The 17090-nt window shown below is 41.4% G+C and overlaps 1 protein-coding gene across 3 annotated transcripts in view; it reads left to right on the forward strand.

Annotated features, from left to right (window-relative positions):
- Positions 1-13295, forward strand: part of RCOR1 (REST corepressor 1) — an 81480-nt gene extending 68185 nt beyond the window's left edge. For all 3 annotated transcript variants that reach the window (XM_082284087.1, XM_082284085.1, XM_082284086.1), the window contains 5 exons: positions 4489-4683; positions 5663-5740; positions 5907-5964; positions 6520-6749; positions 8876-13295. In XM_082284087.1, the coding sequence (XP_082140213.1) occupies positions 4489-4683; positions 5663-5740; positions 5907-5964; positions 6520-6749; positions 8876-8917 (603 nt within the window). In that variant the 3' untranslated portion in view covers positions 8918-13295. The remainder of the gene's footprint in view (positions 1-4488; positions 4684-5662; positions 5741-5906; positions 5965-6519; positions 6750-8875) is intronic.
- The last annotated feature ends 3795 nt before the right edge of the window (positions 13296-17090 follow it).

Consider the following 17090-nt stretch of genomic DNA (forward strand, 5'->3'; position numbering starts at 1 on the left):
GTATACTTGTCATACAAGAAAAGAAGAATTGTCTTCAGAATTATTCTTAGATCAAGACAAGTATAGATAGATAAATAAGTTATTTATCTATTATTATCTATTATATCTCCATTATGGATAGAGCTGGGAAAATTTAAGACTTTACATCCCATGATAATATACTGTGTGATTGTTTCCAGTCTCTTTTATCTTCTTTTTGGCTGTGTTAGCTTAAACCACCACCCTTAGTGGTTTACATCAACCTAACTGCATGGAGATGGAGTAGAAGCACATTCCCCTGTGGAAATGGCTTGGTGGAGGGGAAATACATCCTTTTGTTCTAGGTAGACCAACAAAAGTGTGTTTATGTACACTTTAGGCTCTAAGGTATATTCCTGATGTATTGAAATCCCCATCAATAGTTGTCATTTCAGTAGCACCAGGACTGCAGCTATATTTGTGAAAAGAAAAGGAGAAAGTTTTTGTGACCAGTTAATTTTGTCTGGCAGAGTGGCCTTAACCTGTTGTTATGTCAGCTCAAAATGTAGCGCTTGCATCTCACTTCAAATACTTCATTTTCAGTGGGCATAGAGTTCTGGATGAAAATAGTCACACAAATACAACAGTTTGGAAAACCTAGCCTACAGGAAAGCATGTACTTCATCTTCATGTATATAACCTGCAGGTTACCTGTTACTAAATAAAAACACCTCGTTCAGCAGCGTGGGTTGTATGTGTGAGTGAGTTACAGGAAAATGCTTAAGGCCTTCTCTCCTTGAAGTTAGCTGCCTTTCCTGTTTTTTTCTAGCCTGATTCCTTTCCCACAGTCATTCTATTTCATTTCTTAATTTTTTAAAAAGATGATATTTAGGGAAAACCTACTAGAAATATTTAAAAACATGATCCCACACAGTCAAAAAAAAGTCCCAGAGCAACAGTTTTGTCAGTCACTGTCAGTGAGATTAATGTCTCCAACAAATAGTTTTGAATGGAAATAACTGAAAAATCACAACATTCCCATCTGTTCTTCTCCCACATTGAGAGTGCTCTAGAATTTTCAGGAAAGTTTAGCTGTTGTTTCCACTGAAGGAACCAGCACCCTTAATGTCTTCCTAGGGGCAGAGTGGATGAGAAGCCATTTGTATTAATCATTACAAGAAACTGAGTTCTCAGAAGCGTCAGCAGGAAGCTCCCAGACAGGAAGGATTCTCACTTGGCTAAGTTGCAGCTGTGTACTGCAGCTCTGTAGTGTTTTGTAAATAATACTGTTGTCTCATTCTCCATCATTTTAATGAATTTACAGTTCAGACTCTTCTGTAAGCTCTTCAAAAGCTTGCCTCTGTAAAAGAGTTCCCTTCAACCCCTTTTATTACTTCTTCTTCCCAGCCAATGCTGACATGTTCTGAATTTGCTGCAGAAGACAGAAAGGTATTTCTTCACCAACTTGGCTGCATCTCTTGTAAGGCCAAACCAGATCAAATGTCTGGTTTGGACAGTTACCTTCAAGACATTTTTGCAGAAAATCTTAGTGTGGGAGGAGGCTTTGTGCCCTCCTTGTCATGCTGGTACAGGCCATGGCCCTCCAACCAATATGAAACTCATGGAACATACGCAGTCTGGCTGTGTATGCCATGGCAGGCAGCCTTGTGGGGACTCTGTTGGACAGGGATTGTGCTGGAGGGCAAAATGAAGCTGACTGCCTTCATAGCCTGTTGAGAGTTTAGCTGGGGTTGTTCAGTCTGGAGAAGAGGAGACTCAGGGGAGACCTTTATCACTCTCTACAACTACCTGAAAGGAGGTTGTAGAAGGTGGGAGTCGGTCTCTTCTCCCAGGCAATCAGTGACAGAATGAGAGGAAATGTCCTCAAGGGGAGGTTCAGGTTGGACATCAGGAAGAATTTTTTCACTGAAAGAGTAGTTAAGCACTGGAATGGGCTGCCTGGAGACACAGTAGAGTCACCATCCCTGCGGGTGTTCAAGAAACAGCTGGACGTGGCAGTTAGTGCTATGGTTTAGTTGACAAGGTGGTGTTTGGTCAAAGGTTGGACTCCATGATCTTGGAGGTCTTCTCCAACCTTAATGATTCAGTGATTCTGATTTTACAGTACCTGAACTCAGGGCTTATTGAAATGCCGAGAGAGAGAGAGAGAGCAGGTAACCAGGAGAGGATAAGATCGTTCTTGATCATTAGGTTTCTTTTAAGGATGTGGTCAGATGTGCAGGGACTATTGTGTGCCAGCAGCCCAGTACTCTTACTGTAAAGAACCTCCCTGTCTCAAACCTGCAGAGATGGTTTCTTTCAGCTGTGAGACCTGCTGGTTGCTATCTGACTTGCCCAGTAACACTGGGATTTCTCAGAGTATCTGAAATCTCTCATCTGTTTCTTCTTTTGGGGATCATTGGAGGGGGAATCTTCTTTTCTCATTTTCTTTACTTTCAGTGTTAGTGCAGCTGTTCGGGTTTCCTCACATAGTGACTCCATAATACTGAGGTCATGACCTAGACCTGCTTTCTTTGTATCTCCCTTGTTCCTGGAAGTGCCTCCCACTTCATACTCTGATACATAGCTTGAGATAGCTTTTTATGTAGTGAAATCTGAGGAAGGGAACTTTGTATTAAGGGGTATGTAAGACTGAAGTGCACTGTATAGCAGTGGCAATATCTAAATAAACAGGAGCACTGCTAAATCCCTTCTAAATCCCTTCATTTTAATTCTCTCTGGTTTTCAAAAATTGATTTAGTTCTAGAGAGAAATGCGTGTGGCCAGGAAAGAAGAGTTTCCAGGACAGAGTAGATGTTCCAGTTTTTGCTGGGGCCTAGAGGCATTTGGAGCTGTCAAAAATTGTTCTGCTGGAGCTCTGGTTCTTGTCCACAACACAAAAGAGCTTTGCATTTTTTGAACGGTGTAAAACAGTCATTTGAAACTGCTTTCATTTTTCTTTAATGTTGAGGGTTCTGGGATGTTTGCACTGCAGGCATTCCATGTTGGTCAACTGACAGCCTGAACCTGTAGTGAGACATTGCTGCGTGGTCCTGAGAAGCAGTGTATGTAGATGAAATATGAGTAGATCTGAAATGCCTGTCCATGCTGAATAATTTACCTGGCTCAGTTATCAAAGTGCTTCCTTCTGAAGCAGAGTTCAGAGCTTGCCTCACTTGTTCATAGCTAAACCAGTCTGGTTTCTCCTGCTCACTACTCCCAGCTGCAAAGAGAAATAGGGGTATCCGTCCTGCAGTGGCAAGAATTATCTCTTGCCTCTTGCCTTGCCCTAGGAATCACATCTCACAGAAAATTTTATACCAATGGACAGCAGAAAAAGATTGAGAGCAGCCAATTGTCCACATTGCTGCTGCTATGGGGCTCTGGCCTTTGTGCTCATGAGGAGGGTGGAAGCTTTTATCTGTGGCAGCTGTGCTGGAGTCCTTTGGGAGTCAGAACCTCATGCTTACTTAGGGTTTCGTCCTCAGCCTCGTGTGGTTTCAAGTGCAAGCATTCAATGCTCACTAATGAGCAAATGCCACCAACTGTAGAAACTACCTGTAGCTGCAGATTAGGAGGAAAACAATAGCACCAAATGAAGCCAATGTGTTTAAAGCTGGCAGTGATCAGGTAGAGGATTCGGATGTATAGCCTTCCCTCTCTGCTTTTTCTCTCTTTGCCACCCTTCTTCTGTTCTGTGTTCTTGGCCAGGTTCCAGTCACTGGGTAACAAGTCTTGGGTATGAGTTGATTGTTGAATATAACTTCTGGAGGAAATGGTTTTGCTATCTTAGAATCAGGTGTGCTCTTGAAGAATCTGGAGTATAGTGTCCTGGCTATCTACCTGTCTTTGCTTTAGACATAAAGGATAAAAATAGTAAGTGGTCTGTGAAATACTCTTTTTCCAAAAAAGATTTAAAGTTTATTTTAGGCACAACTGCACCATTTTGATGGAACATTTGATATACAAATGCTATGCAAGAAAACCTGGCTTCCTAGAAATGGTGTCACGATCTAAGAACTATCCCATTGTCACCTCACTCCTTTATCCTTTGCCTTCAAATAAATCTGGTTTATTCCTTCTCCTGTCTGGTAGGTAGTAAAACAAGTCTCAGTAAACTGTTTTAGTTGTGTTCTTTCCGTCTCCACACTTCACTTTGTTTCCTTCTGGTGTTCAGTTAAACTGGTGTGTTCAGACCTGATGATGAAAACAAGAAGAAGGAGTTTGAAAATAACCAGGACATTTAACTGCTGCAAAATTGGGCATCTGTCTCCCAAAATGAGAATGGGCAGAGAAGGCAACCACAGTATCTCTGTAAACACTGAAAGCTGCTAAAGAAAATGAGAGATTTGTATATGACAGTTTGTGTGACATGCCACTTAAAGCAAAAATGTCTTCCTGTCTGCAAACTGGCTTTGTCATTCTCCAGCCTTTGATGGTGACTAAAAGTCAGAGTCACAGAATGGTTTGAGCTGGAAGGGATCTCTAAAGATACCTAGTTTTGTAATATGACTGACTGCTGTTTGCCAGGTGCCACCTGCTGAAACTGTCCCTCAGGTGAAGAAGGAGAAGCACAGTACACAGGCCAAGAACAGAGCAAAGAGGAAACCTCCCAAAGGAATGTTCCTTTCCCAGGAAGATGTGGAGGCTGTTTCCGCTAATGCAACAGCTGCTACCACTGTACTCAGACAACTGGACATGGAATTAGTCTCAATCAAACGACAGGTATGAACGGGATTGTACAGGAGTGACTGCTGGGTTTGCTGGTAGTGCCTTTTGCAGTCTGCAAAGTTTGGCAGGAATTTGTAGTTTGGCAGTGATGATGCACAATGCTACGTGCCTTAGTTGACAAGCTGCTGTCCTTGTGCTCTGAATGCAGCTCTGGGTTTTACATCTCTTGTGTTTTAGTTCTGTGGGCAAGCCTACTTTAGACCTGAAGTGAAGCAAAGAAAAGTTCATAGCAGGGACTTGAAGGAACATTTGTTGGCACTTCACATTTCTTGCAGTTCAGAATTCCTTCTATTTTAACTGTAACTTTCCTGCGGTGACATTGGTTTCAGCAGCGTCTAATTTCCATCTACAGCAGCTGTTTCCTTTGCCTTTTCATGTGGTACTTCTAGAAGTGGCAGATATGTTTGGCTTAGTCCTTCCTAGACAGGTATCATACAAACTTCCTATGCACCCTTTGCTTCCCTGATGGATCTAACAAATGTTTTTCAAATATTTGTGAGTAAATACAAGTTTGCTATATGACTTTGTTGCCTAGATCTGAGAATTTTGCAATTTCTAAAGCAGAGATCTGTCTCAAGCTCTTTATTAAACTTAATAGAATTGGTATTTTGGCCTGAAGCCTTTTTCTTGGCACTCTGGGAGAACCTGAACTCTTCAGCAGTCTTTGATCCATTACTTGCTGCAAATGGGGTTGGTCTTCTTATGCTGGGCTTTATACGGACATGGAAGTTGGGGCAGTTCTTGCTCCAAATAACTTGTAGACAGCAGAGAATAAATTAAATGGGATCTTCTGATTTGCCAGCTGCTTCTGCTTTACATTATTCCAATATAGCAAACTCTCTTTTTGGAAAAGGCAGGCTATGAGAAAAACTGGAAGACTGAGCTTGTGAGGTTCCTGCCAAGGCTGCTGGAAAAAAAGCTTGTCCAAAGATATTTATTAATCCTTCTTAAAGGCATGAAACTTTCTTTTCAGATTCAGAATATCAAACAGACAAACAGCGCACTCAAAGAAAAACTTGAAGGTGGTATAGAACAATACAGACTTCCAGAGGTGAGTTTGTTTTCTGACCTTTGTTAATTGTGAAGATAAATGCTAATGTTATACTTTGACTAACAGTTAATTCCTTGTTGTACTTTTGAGATGTTTTTATGAGCTCAGATACTAGTGAAAGTATATAAATAAAGTTACTTAATTTTTTTTTTTTTTTGCTGTTTAGGTCGTCCAGAAATTTAATGCACGTTGGACCACGGATGAGCAGCTTCTTGCTGTGCAAGGTATGGCACTACAAGTTTATTTGTACTTAAGTTGTTGATAGACAAAACCCTGCTACATTTCAGAGCTGAGTTTCCCTTCAGTGGCTAATGAGGAGGATTTTGACATTGCCATGTACTAATGCCTGAAGAATGTACTTGAACAAGGAAACAATATTCCCCCTTCCCCTCCCTGGGCAATACAAATGGAATCATATGAACGTTGGGAAATAATGTCTGCTTGTCCAAGCTTTCAGAAAGTGAAAGTCTGCTGGAGTCACTGCTATGCTCTTTGCCTGTGTAACTGTTTCAAGCAGTACAGGCAGATTTACACAGGTCTTGTACATTTGTCTCTGCCCATCTTCTGCTACACCTCTATTTTCTTCACTTCTCCAGGGCTTGTTTTAACTATGTCTCTTGCCCAGTTTAGACTCTTTTTTTTTATCCTGGATTAATCTGAAGAAGCTTTGAAACCTTGACAGAAGTTCAGCTTTGGATCTTTATGCTGTGACTTGAGCCTGATTTGTGGTCTTTGTGGAAATAACACACTGCTTTTGTTTCTCTTTTTGTTGCTTTTAGCAATCAGGAAATATGGCCGAGACTTTCAGGCAATCTCTGATGTGATTGGAAACAAATCTGTGGTGCAAGTGAAAAACTTTTTTGTAAATTATCGACGTCGTTTCAACATAGATGAAGTTCTACAGGAGTGGGAGGCAGAGCACGGTAAAGAGGAGACAAATGGAACCAATAGCCAGAAGCCTGTAAAATCCCCTGATAATTCCACTAAAATGTCTGAAGAGGAAGATGAGGTAAATCCAATTTAAAAGTCACATGAAATTCCCAATCTCAGCTCAGTTCAGATAGATGCGTGTGTGTGTATTTATATATATATACAGTCTTTGCAAAAGCAATTTTTGTCAATTTCAATCTGTGCATATTTCACTTCATCTGGATATAGGATTCTACTACTGATTTCGGGAATTGGGAAGTCCAGGCTTGTATAAAAGTGGAAGGAGAGCAGTAAATTTGTAGCCCTCTGACAGTATGTATATCTCATCAGAGCGTGGATGTTTTAATACCTCTTACTGCCAAAATGCCATGCATCTTTATCTCACTTGGATCTTTTCCCTGCACTCAGTTCTCCCAGCTCTTCTAGGTTTGGCTTTGTGGGACCATAGTGTCTTCTGAGCCAAAGCTTGCTCTTTCATTTCCAGTGAGTGGTTTCACTCAGATAAAGGGAAGAAAGCTATAAACAAGATGAGTGTGTGAAACTTCACTCTGGAATTACCTAAAGGGAAAGTTACCTGGATTTTACAGCTGTTTCTGTGAAGACAGAAATCTAGGAACAGCCTCTCCTTGATGGAGGTTCACAGAGTTAACACTTGTCCAAAAGCTGTGTAGATTTGAAGTTAACAAAGACTATAGGATGTTTAAGTATGGTAGTTAGTTTAAAAAATACAGTATTAATACAGTCTTGCAGAAGAAAACCTTGGTAGAAGTTTGTGTGTTAAAAATGTCTGATCAAGGACTCCCTTTGGCCTAATTTATAAGACATCTTAGTGCAAAAGCTGTGTATTGTAAATGCAAGCACAGTCAATAGCACAAGGCAAATTTTGGTCGTGCATGGAGGAAAGACTTCTCAGTGTGCTGTATATTTTTGTTGCTCTGATTAGGGCTAGATCACTTGGACATTGTCCAAAAACATCCAAAAAGCAGAACTTCACTGCTTCGCAAACCCTAATAACAGGCAATTCAGAGATGCTTATATTTGGGAACTAAGTCCGAAGGTATGACAGATGAACAAAACCACACTCAGAAAACTTGCCTTCACAGGAGTGTGTGAGTGATTGTCCCATTCTTCCAGAATTGAGAGGTGGAGCAAAGCAGCATTGGTACTAGTACATAGCCACCAACTTGAAAGATACGTGGCTCTTGTCACTGTCTTTTCCTGTGACCTGTAGAATTAATGTTGGCAATGCAGAGCTTTTCTTTTCTGAGCCCTCTGAGATTCTTCCTAGCTTCAAATACACCCTTGCTTCTGAAAGTTGAGGTCAAAAAAGGGGAGTCTCACTTGACACAGGGAAAAAATGGCTTCAGCAGGAACTGGAGTGGGCTGATGTGTGTGGATACCAGAGCAATGAGGATCCCAAATGAGTTGGGAGAGTGGAGGCATGACAGCAAGGTCTGGTAAAGTAACTACTAGAGCAGCAGTCATGATCCCCAGATTAGTGATGGGAAGTGCCCATTCTGGAGGAGAGCAAGTGCTGAGTGGTGGGAACCAGACCAAAAGGAGCTGTGAATGTGGTGCTCCTGCCTTCAGAGGTAGCATAAGCACAGTGCTGACTCGCTGCCTGTCTCTGTGGTTCTGGGGCAAAGTGAAACGTCATTGGGGTTATGACACAAGTGACCTGCATGGGCTGGGAGTGGGTTCCTGGTCCCTCCTGAGCTGTGCAGCACTGCATGGCTGGTGTCTGCTCTCGAGGGCACTTGCATACGCAGCATCTGGTCAAGTCAGGTGGAGTCAGCAGTAGCCAGAAGACTTTGCTGGCCTAACAGTGAAATGCCTCGGGTGCTTTCTTCCTTGGCATGCCTGGCTGTCTGGCCACCAGCCTAGTGACAAGTTCATCAGGCCTCTGAGGGCTTTGGGCTTTCCCATAGCCTGTGGTTACAGTTCCTTTTCTTTGAAGGGGAGAGGTGAGGCTGCTGTTTATAAAGCAGCATTGACTCCTGTCTTAATTCCTCTGTGTTTACAATCCCAACAACAAATCCATGTGCCTCAGAGTAGGGAAAGCTGCTGGAATTCCTTCCATGTGCCAGGGTTGTCTGTTTTGTCACTGTCAGTACCATGGATCTGGGCTGAAGTTTGGAGATGCAAGAAAGCCTATGTGTATTCATTTTAAACTAAACGTCTGCTTTTTCTCCCCCTTCCCTCCAGGCTACTTCTGTTCTTGATGTCAGATATGCATCTGCTTCGTGAGAAGGTGCTGTAGCCTAGAACAATTTGTGTTGACTACTGTGTTATCCAGGATATCAGGTATTAGCAAACCTCAGACAGCCATCTGCATCATATCTGTGGACAAGCAGCTATTACCAAAAAAAAGGCAAACGCTTCCAGTCCTGTGCTACATCTGCCTTAATCTCCCCTCATTCCTCCATACTGCCTCCACTTTCTTTCAAAAGCACCCAGGTAGTTCAGCTCTCCATTTCACCAACGTCATGCTTAAGCATGGGGACTTCTAGAACCAGTAACACCTGTCTATAATTTTTGACCAACCTTCAAAACAAGGAGCTCCTTAGCAGCCCCACAGTAACTCTACACATTAGGAGTTCTTAAAATACTTGGTCCATAGGGTATAAGTATGTATTGCTGCATGGCCTTGTGGTCTCCGCTTCCTGTGTATTCTTACGATGACACTATGATTAGTGAGCTTTCTATAAAGGAGGGGCCTGTGCACATGCCAGCCATGTCAGGTTTGTTCTGCAATGACAGGACATATTAGCAAGCAATCATGAATAACGCAAAGTGATGGGAAATGTTATTTCTAAGGTTTGGTCAGTCCAAGGTTGTAGATGTAACTCATTACACTTCTGGTTTGTGCAATTCTTTCCACTGTATTTGTGTGTTCTTGCTTCATAGAAAGCTCCCTAATTGAGCATTTTATTCCTGTATATTTTAATGGCTTTTATTTAGTGCAAAAGGGAATACTTAACCTGAAACTGTTTGATACGCTATTTAACCCCGGCATTCAGCATTTGCATTGTAACTTGTTAAGTGAGTGCTACACAACTTTCTTTTTCCTGATCCTCTGTGGGATTAAGTCAAAACAACTTTCTCTGGTGCCTCTCCTTTTGGGGAATATGTGCCTTTTTGCATTTGGCTACCATAGATCACTTTCTGTCCCAGTGTCTCATTCCTCTTCAGAGCGCTGTTTGCCAAAGACATCAAACTGCTTCTCCCACTAGAAGGTTTGGATGAGGGTTGGAGCACAAAATTCAACCTTCAAGATTTTTTGGTTTCTTGGAAGTATAATGGAGAAGAACTGGGTTAATTTTCATTGGCCATTTTAACCCTTCTGAAGCACACATTGCTTTCATGTTCTGAACCAAAATATGCAATTTAAAATCTAAGAGGTGCTTTTCCAAATACTTGGTGCATGCAGCTTTCAAATCCCAGCCATCTGCTTGGGTGGCCCGTGCTGTGGCCTGTCTAGCTGGCTTGTACTGGGACTGTTCTTGCAAGTCCTGTGGGAGGACTTTGCACCTTGAACAAGGTGGTTGCTGACTGCTGAGCTGACAGTGTCCAGGAAAGCTAGAAGCAGCAGTATTACTTCTTGTCTAGTGGAAAGCTGCAAAATAACACTAGTCACAAAGCATTTAAAAATGGTTAATTTAACGCTGTTGGAAGAAACCACCAGGCGTCTTTGCAGGTGGAAAAAAGGACCTTCCTTGCCTCTCTTCCTCTGCCGAGGATTCAAGCCAAGATGGGACACAGTGATGTACAGCACCAGCCTTTCTTAACACAGCTTGAAATGAGCTAGCCCATGGCCTGGCCTGCAGCTGAGGTTGGTGGAGCTCGGGGCCGAGCCCCGGGCTTGGTGCTGAGGTTTGGCTGCTGGGCTGTGCCATGCTGTGTGCCGTGGTGGCTCCTGCTCTCTGTACCTGAGCGGGGCAGACTAATCCCAGCTGGGCAACAGAGCCGCCTCTGGCACCTCCCACAGTGTGGTCACAGCCCACGGAAAGGCAGGGGAGGTGGCCTCTTGTAGCACTGAGATGTGGTCTCCCCCTTGGGCCATGTGTGAGGAAAGTAATTCAACATCAGAAGCTGGGCAGCATCACACAGGCACAGAGCAGGTAGAGATTTCCTAGGGCAGGTTGGAGTGTGGAGCCCCAAAAGGGCCTGTTTCAGCCACTTGGCAGCTCTTTGGGAGTAGTTCCATTCTAGTAGCTCCAGAGGGATCCTCCGAGGTGATGGGAGGATGAAAGGGAGCTATTCCTTATCCTCTGTATTGCTGTTTGTGTCTCTGCAGCTGTTGTTGTGAACTGGCAGCTCTGGTGGCTCAGATATTCCTTCAGGCCTGTGCCAGTTGGTGCTGGGAGTCTCTTGTGGGAAGGAGTGCTAGATGTTAGCCAGTGTGAATTAGGAATAAAGACCGGGCAAACAGCACTGTGAATCCAGTTGACAGTTGTGGTGTAAAGCAATGCTGCTCTTTAGAAACACTCGAGTATTAAATATTAAGCCTCCTGCTGGTACCAGTGCATGGAGACAGGTGTGTTGTGGGAGTGATGTGGGAGCTTGTATCCCAGCTGGGGGAACTCATCAGGAGAGGCTTCTGCTGGAGACTTAGATACTTGTGAGGACTTCTCATAGGTTTTTTGCCCTCAAATCTGTCCATCTTATGATCAGAAAAGTTGTATTTTGGCTTCATCCCCATGGGGTAGGGGGAAATGTGTATAATTTGTGATATTAGGAAGAAAAAAGTTGTTTAATTACTTTCAGTTGACTGCTATCTTATTGTAGTTGATACATGCAATATAATAGCACTGTATTTTAAACGTTTAGTTTTTTACATTCTCTTGAACTATGTTTTTAAATGCGATAAAATCATTTTAGCTTTTGAAATGGTTTGACCTTGTTTAGGTGAAGACCCTCTTTTTCTTTTGTTAAATGGGTCAAGCATTAGATACATCAACTGGTTGCATTCTGACTAGAAGGGTCCACAAAGATAACTGCATAAGATAGAATATTCACTTAAATTTTGTTTCTTAAACTATCAATGTGAATGTCATAATTATATATATTTTGTGGAAAATGGGAAATTATTTCTCCTAAGTATAAGTTATTGTGCAAAATATGGTATCGTTAAAGAAAATGATAGTTTAAGTTTTAGTTTTAGAAATCTTAAAGATATAAAAGTGTATTGCATATGCATAAACAAATTTCATTTGTTCTATTTAATTTTTATGTAGTTGTGTAAAGTGCTAGGTAACCTTTTTTCACTTATCCATTAAAACAACCTTGTTACTTGAATATTCGTGTTTAACTGGTTTGAAACAGTGATCAATTTTTGTAATATAATCTTATAACCAAGGGAAAAAAATACACGCCTCAGTTGTGCTTAACAGTAAAGCAACAATGTACAATCAGATGCTTAAGACCATAGTAGCCATACCTGGTAGTGCAACCACAATGGTTGTGTCTCAATATATTTAATACCAATGGGGATAATGGTTTCTTAATATATTTTTACAAGTTTGCAACCAGGAAGACCCCATAAGTATCCACTAGAACACTTTTTTAATAGTTAAAATAAGAGTGAAACTCTTACTCTCTTAAAGCAGTGTCCTGACAAACATTTTTCTTTCCTGTACAAATACATCAGAAACATTATGTATGAAAATACGCTCATCGTCACTTTAAATTTCAGTTTTTATTCTATGAAATCGCTAATATGCTGTTGGTATTCTTGCACACCAAATATGAGCCAAACAGTGCATTACACTAACTTGATCACTGGATTTGTGAACAAAAATCTCCAAGTCATTGAAATGCAAAAATATCACAGGAGATTTTTTTGATAATGCATTTATTTTTCAAATTGGTATGAGTTTGTGCATAGCCCATTCAGCAATGAGTGGGCTGATACTTTACAAAAAAAAGAGAAAAATTATTTTATTATCTCCAGCTTGTCTTCAGTAAGTCAAAATCTAGTGATCTTGTGCAATGCCCCTAAAGCAAATACTTTCTGCCACTCCCTGGATTAATGCAGCTTTTCCTGTTGATAGTAAAGCACAATTGCAGTGAAAGTTACAGTTCAGAAGATGGAAGGTCAGTATAGTCTATGCATGTTGTATAATAATGAGTGTTTACATTCATATTCTCCTAAAATAAAATTTATACTGGAGTGTATAGTATTCCATTATGTAGATTTTATCAATTTTGTTAACTGCTTATAGATTGCTTAAAAGAAGTTTTTTCAAGATTTTAAAAGATGTATAAGGTTAAGTTTGCAAATATAATGGAAATGCTGTATAGCTTTTGAAGTGACGAAATACTCGTTGGGATTTTAAAGAAAGTATGTTGTAATAATGCTGTTGTAAGTAATATTTTAAATGTCTTTTTTGCCTGTTTTCTATTATTCAGCACACTTACTGTGATGAATGTTCATAGCATTATAAAATTGCTTAGCCACTGAAAAGTAACATTTGGGTTTGGATTATTTTACTGTATGAAGAATTATAGTGGGGTAAATTCCTTTGTGAAATTCTACATAATTCATTTTTCTATGATTTCCAATGTTTGCTGACATCAAATAAAATTTTTTCAAGCCATTGATGTAATAAAATATGTAGTAAAATGTTACTGATGTAAAGTGTGGTTCCGATGTGTAACTGATCCCCTGCCTTTCAGATTTTGGTCAGGAGATGCAAAAGGGGTTTTCCCCTTCCTGGCAGTATCATCCCTAAGATAAGGATGACCTGAAGAATAAACTGCTGCCTCTTTGCTTCATGTAAAAAGCACTTGGCTTAACTGTACAAGTTAAAAGATTGTCACCCTTGTCCTACAATAAAAGAAACACATTTAAAATATGTAGGAAAAGGCAGCACTTGTCCTCAAAGCTTAGCAGTATGCAATGTTGCTATTGAAGATGCTCAAAAAGGCAGGAAATTTTGCACCTTGGAATTTTCAGGAAGATCATGTTTTCTGTCTTCATATGCTGGGGTGCTGCTAGGCACTGAACGCAGAAGCACAGACAAGACTTCGTGGGGCTGTTAGGGGGAAACTGCTTTGAGCAGGCACTCCCAGCAGTGCTCTGGGAGCCCTGGGTTAGTGCAGGACAGGTGGTGAGAAGTTCTCTGCTTTGGTCATGTGTGGTAAAGGCAGCAGAACTCCTACAGCAGGACACTGGTGGTTTCCAGCTCTGCAGCCTATGGAGTGCAGGAATTCGTCACGCCTTTATATTGTAAAGCAAAGTGGTGGGGAGGGAGACGGATTAGGGGTTTGGAAGAACAGGCAGCATTTTTGAGAGCTGAGGGTGTTTCCTTACTGGAAAGCATTCCTTGTAATTTTCCTACTGGTAGAGAATATGGTACCAATATTGTAAGGTAGCAATCTGCTTTTTTAGGGGAGGTATTTGACTCGAAGTGCTTAAATCGTCAATACAAATCAGCTCTTCTTGCTCGTGTGCCCCCAACCCCAAAGTAAAAGAGAAACAAATAAAAAAGAAGGAACTTTCCTTCCTTTCCATCAGGGAACATAAAAAGATGAGGAAACGGGGCCTTGCCCTGCCTGAACATGTACTCCTGAGGAGTCTAGAAGCAAAGGTAAAGTAGTGATAATACCACTGGTTTTGAAAACACAGGTGCTATATCGGTGCCTGGTAATGGTATGTATTTGTAAATGGGAATGCAGTGTTGAATTAATGCTGTATTATTCCTGATAGCCTGTCCTACATAAACAGTTTGGAATCTGAATATGGTAGGAGCTGCCTTGCAGGATGTGGTGCAAGCTGGAGTTCAGGCTGAAAAGGAAGAGTTCATTGTTGGTGGTGCTGAGTATACCGAGAGTCTTACTCTGATCCCCAAGTGTCAGCTTTATGAAGTAATAGTATATAAACCTGGATTTAATTTCATAAACCATCTTCCAGTCTGAAAGATGCAGAGTGATGTTTGAGAGTGAAAACCAGGAATCAAATCTATTATTCACCTCTAAAGCATGCTCTGGCTTACCCACCCAAATAGCCTTTGAAGGAGTAAGAGCAAGTGTAATTTCTGATCTTGCTTTTAGTAAACAGTCAACAAAATGTATATGTACAAACAAACTCAAACGAAACAAAAACATTCTGCAAAGGGCATTCTGCAGAGGGCCTGCTGACAGTGGTAGAGAAATTGTTTTCTTTCGCTGCAGAAGAACTAAGGAGAGAATCACTGTAAAATTTTATGGGAACTAAGTTTCTAAGGTCATCAAGAGGGGGATTCTTGAGAACAGTAGCATAGAGGAGGTCTGAACTTTGATAGATGGAGAAATCACCTGGAAGTTTCCCCTAATGGAAGGGAAGAAGTTTGTATGGAGGAAAGCTGCAGCCTATCTTAACAAGTGCAGCAAAGGGCAGGATTTTCTCATTTGGGTAAAAATATTGACCAGATAAGGAGTTCACACCGGGCAGATCAGGAAATGGGAGTAATGTTATGCTGACTTCTTGTTTGTAGCTGGAGATGAGGGTGAGGGAGAGGTGAGGTGTTTATTCTGACTCTGGATGTGTTCTTAGTTTTCATGAAACTAGTTTGCAACAGGAGAAGGTGTGTGGAATGATGGAAATAAAATGTGAACTGGGAAATGCTTTTCCCTATCTGCACACTTTGGGGGAACAGACATAATTTGTCTGACATCCAGCATATGAGACTGTGGCTTAGCAAGACCTGAATAAGCTTTTGAAATGCAAGATGGGAGTGTGTGTGTGACAAAACAGAACTGATTTCTAAAAGAAAAAGATGAATAGGAGATCTCAGCAGCTGCAGACTTCTTGATGCTGCCTTGTGTATTCAAGGTTTAGAATAAGACACGGTAGAAAGGTGAATTAATGAAATAGAAGAATGGGTGCAGTGGATTTGCTAGAGATCCACGTGTGCCTGACTAGTCTATGGCAAGTTGCAGGATTCATCAGTGGATAAGGATATCACTGCCTGAGCTCGCTGTCCAGAATCCCTTAGAGAGAAATAAGCTTTTCTAGGGTATAATTAATTTAATCCTAAATTAGATGTTGAAAACTGATCTAATGTATTACATCCTGAAAGTGCTTATTCTCTTCCTTATTATAGATCAAGGTAGAGCCTAGGGCTCTGTCTCTGATGTGGGAGCTGGGCATTAACCATGCTGGCATTAACCATGGTGGCATGGCTGCCTGGGCTTAACCCAGGAGGGGACAAGAACTTGGACCCCTCACTGCAGTGCTGGGCATTGTGCTTGGAGCTGGATAAAGAAATGTTGATGCCTCGTACCAGTGCTTTGTAAAGTTCCTCTGAGGTATTGTGTTCCTGACAGAAGATACAGTGGGGAATCTGGGATGGTTGGAAACTTCCGGAGCTTCTAGACAAGTATGTCTTCCTCGAGATCCCAAATCTTCATTGCTTGTTGAAATTTGCCTCTGATTATAGAGCTAGCTCCCCAGTGGCTTGGAATCTTTTAAGTGCTTTGGAAATGTACCTTTATTGTGTGGGGAACCTCACTGGGCCAAATTTCCATTCCTTTGAGCCCTGTGTACCACCTGTGTTGAAGGGACAGTTCAGGTAAAAAGCATCCTCTGAAGAAGTGTCACTAATGCTGAAAATATTATACTGGTATATTTTCTACCATTTTTAGCCTTTCCAGTACAACTTTAGGGACAGCTTTTCTAAGGCCAGAAGTAGCTTTGTGTCTCTTATCAATATGTTGTGCTGTTAATGCTCTCGAAAAAATAAATTAAAACCAACTATTAATAAACCGAACCCAAAAGCAGTCAATTGGATGTTCTCCTTTAAGCTAATTCCCTTTCACTGCGTGACTGGTTCTCCCCCTTGTACGGTCAAGTCTCACTGGCACAAATATTCTGAGAAGATAACCTTTAAGCTTAAACAAATTATCCTTTAAAAGTATTTGTACAAAGATTTTAGTTTCTGCAATTAATCATGGGAGGCCGTGGGTTCAGCACCATGCTTTACTCGGGAAGCAAACAATACCCTGTGCCTGTGCTCCATCACAAGCAGCCTCTCACTTTGACTTTCAATGAGTGACCCAGAACCACAGTGGGATTTAGCAGAAGAAAAATAATTTCAGAGAACTGTTCCATGCACGCAGGGAAGATAAACTAGTCAAGCAATTTGTTACGAACAATGCCTTTAGCCCAAGGCATGGATGGATAACTTCTCTTCCTCATGGTTTTATTTTAGTGCACTGTTAGCAGTGAGTACTGGGGTCTGCCAGGGCTCCAGATTTCTGGTTCGAAATTCAGTGTCAAGAAAGAAGATAATAATAAATATCAACTGACTTGCATCTTCTCTTCCCTCAAATGTGCACTGCCTAGGGCCTCCAGAATGAGAAATACACCGAGTCCTCTTCTGGCAGCCTGGCTCTCAAGGTGCAGAGAAAATCTCTTACAGTAAAAGGAGAAAACTTG

Source organism: Coloeus monedula, assembly GCF_965178545.1.
Source record: "Coloeus monedula genome assembly, chromosome: 6".
NCBI lineage: Eukaryota > Metazoa > Chordata > Aves > Passeriformes > Corvidae > Coloeus > Coloeus monedula.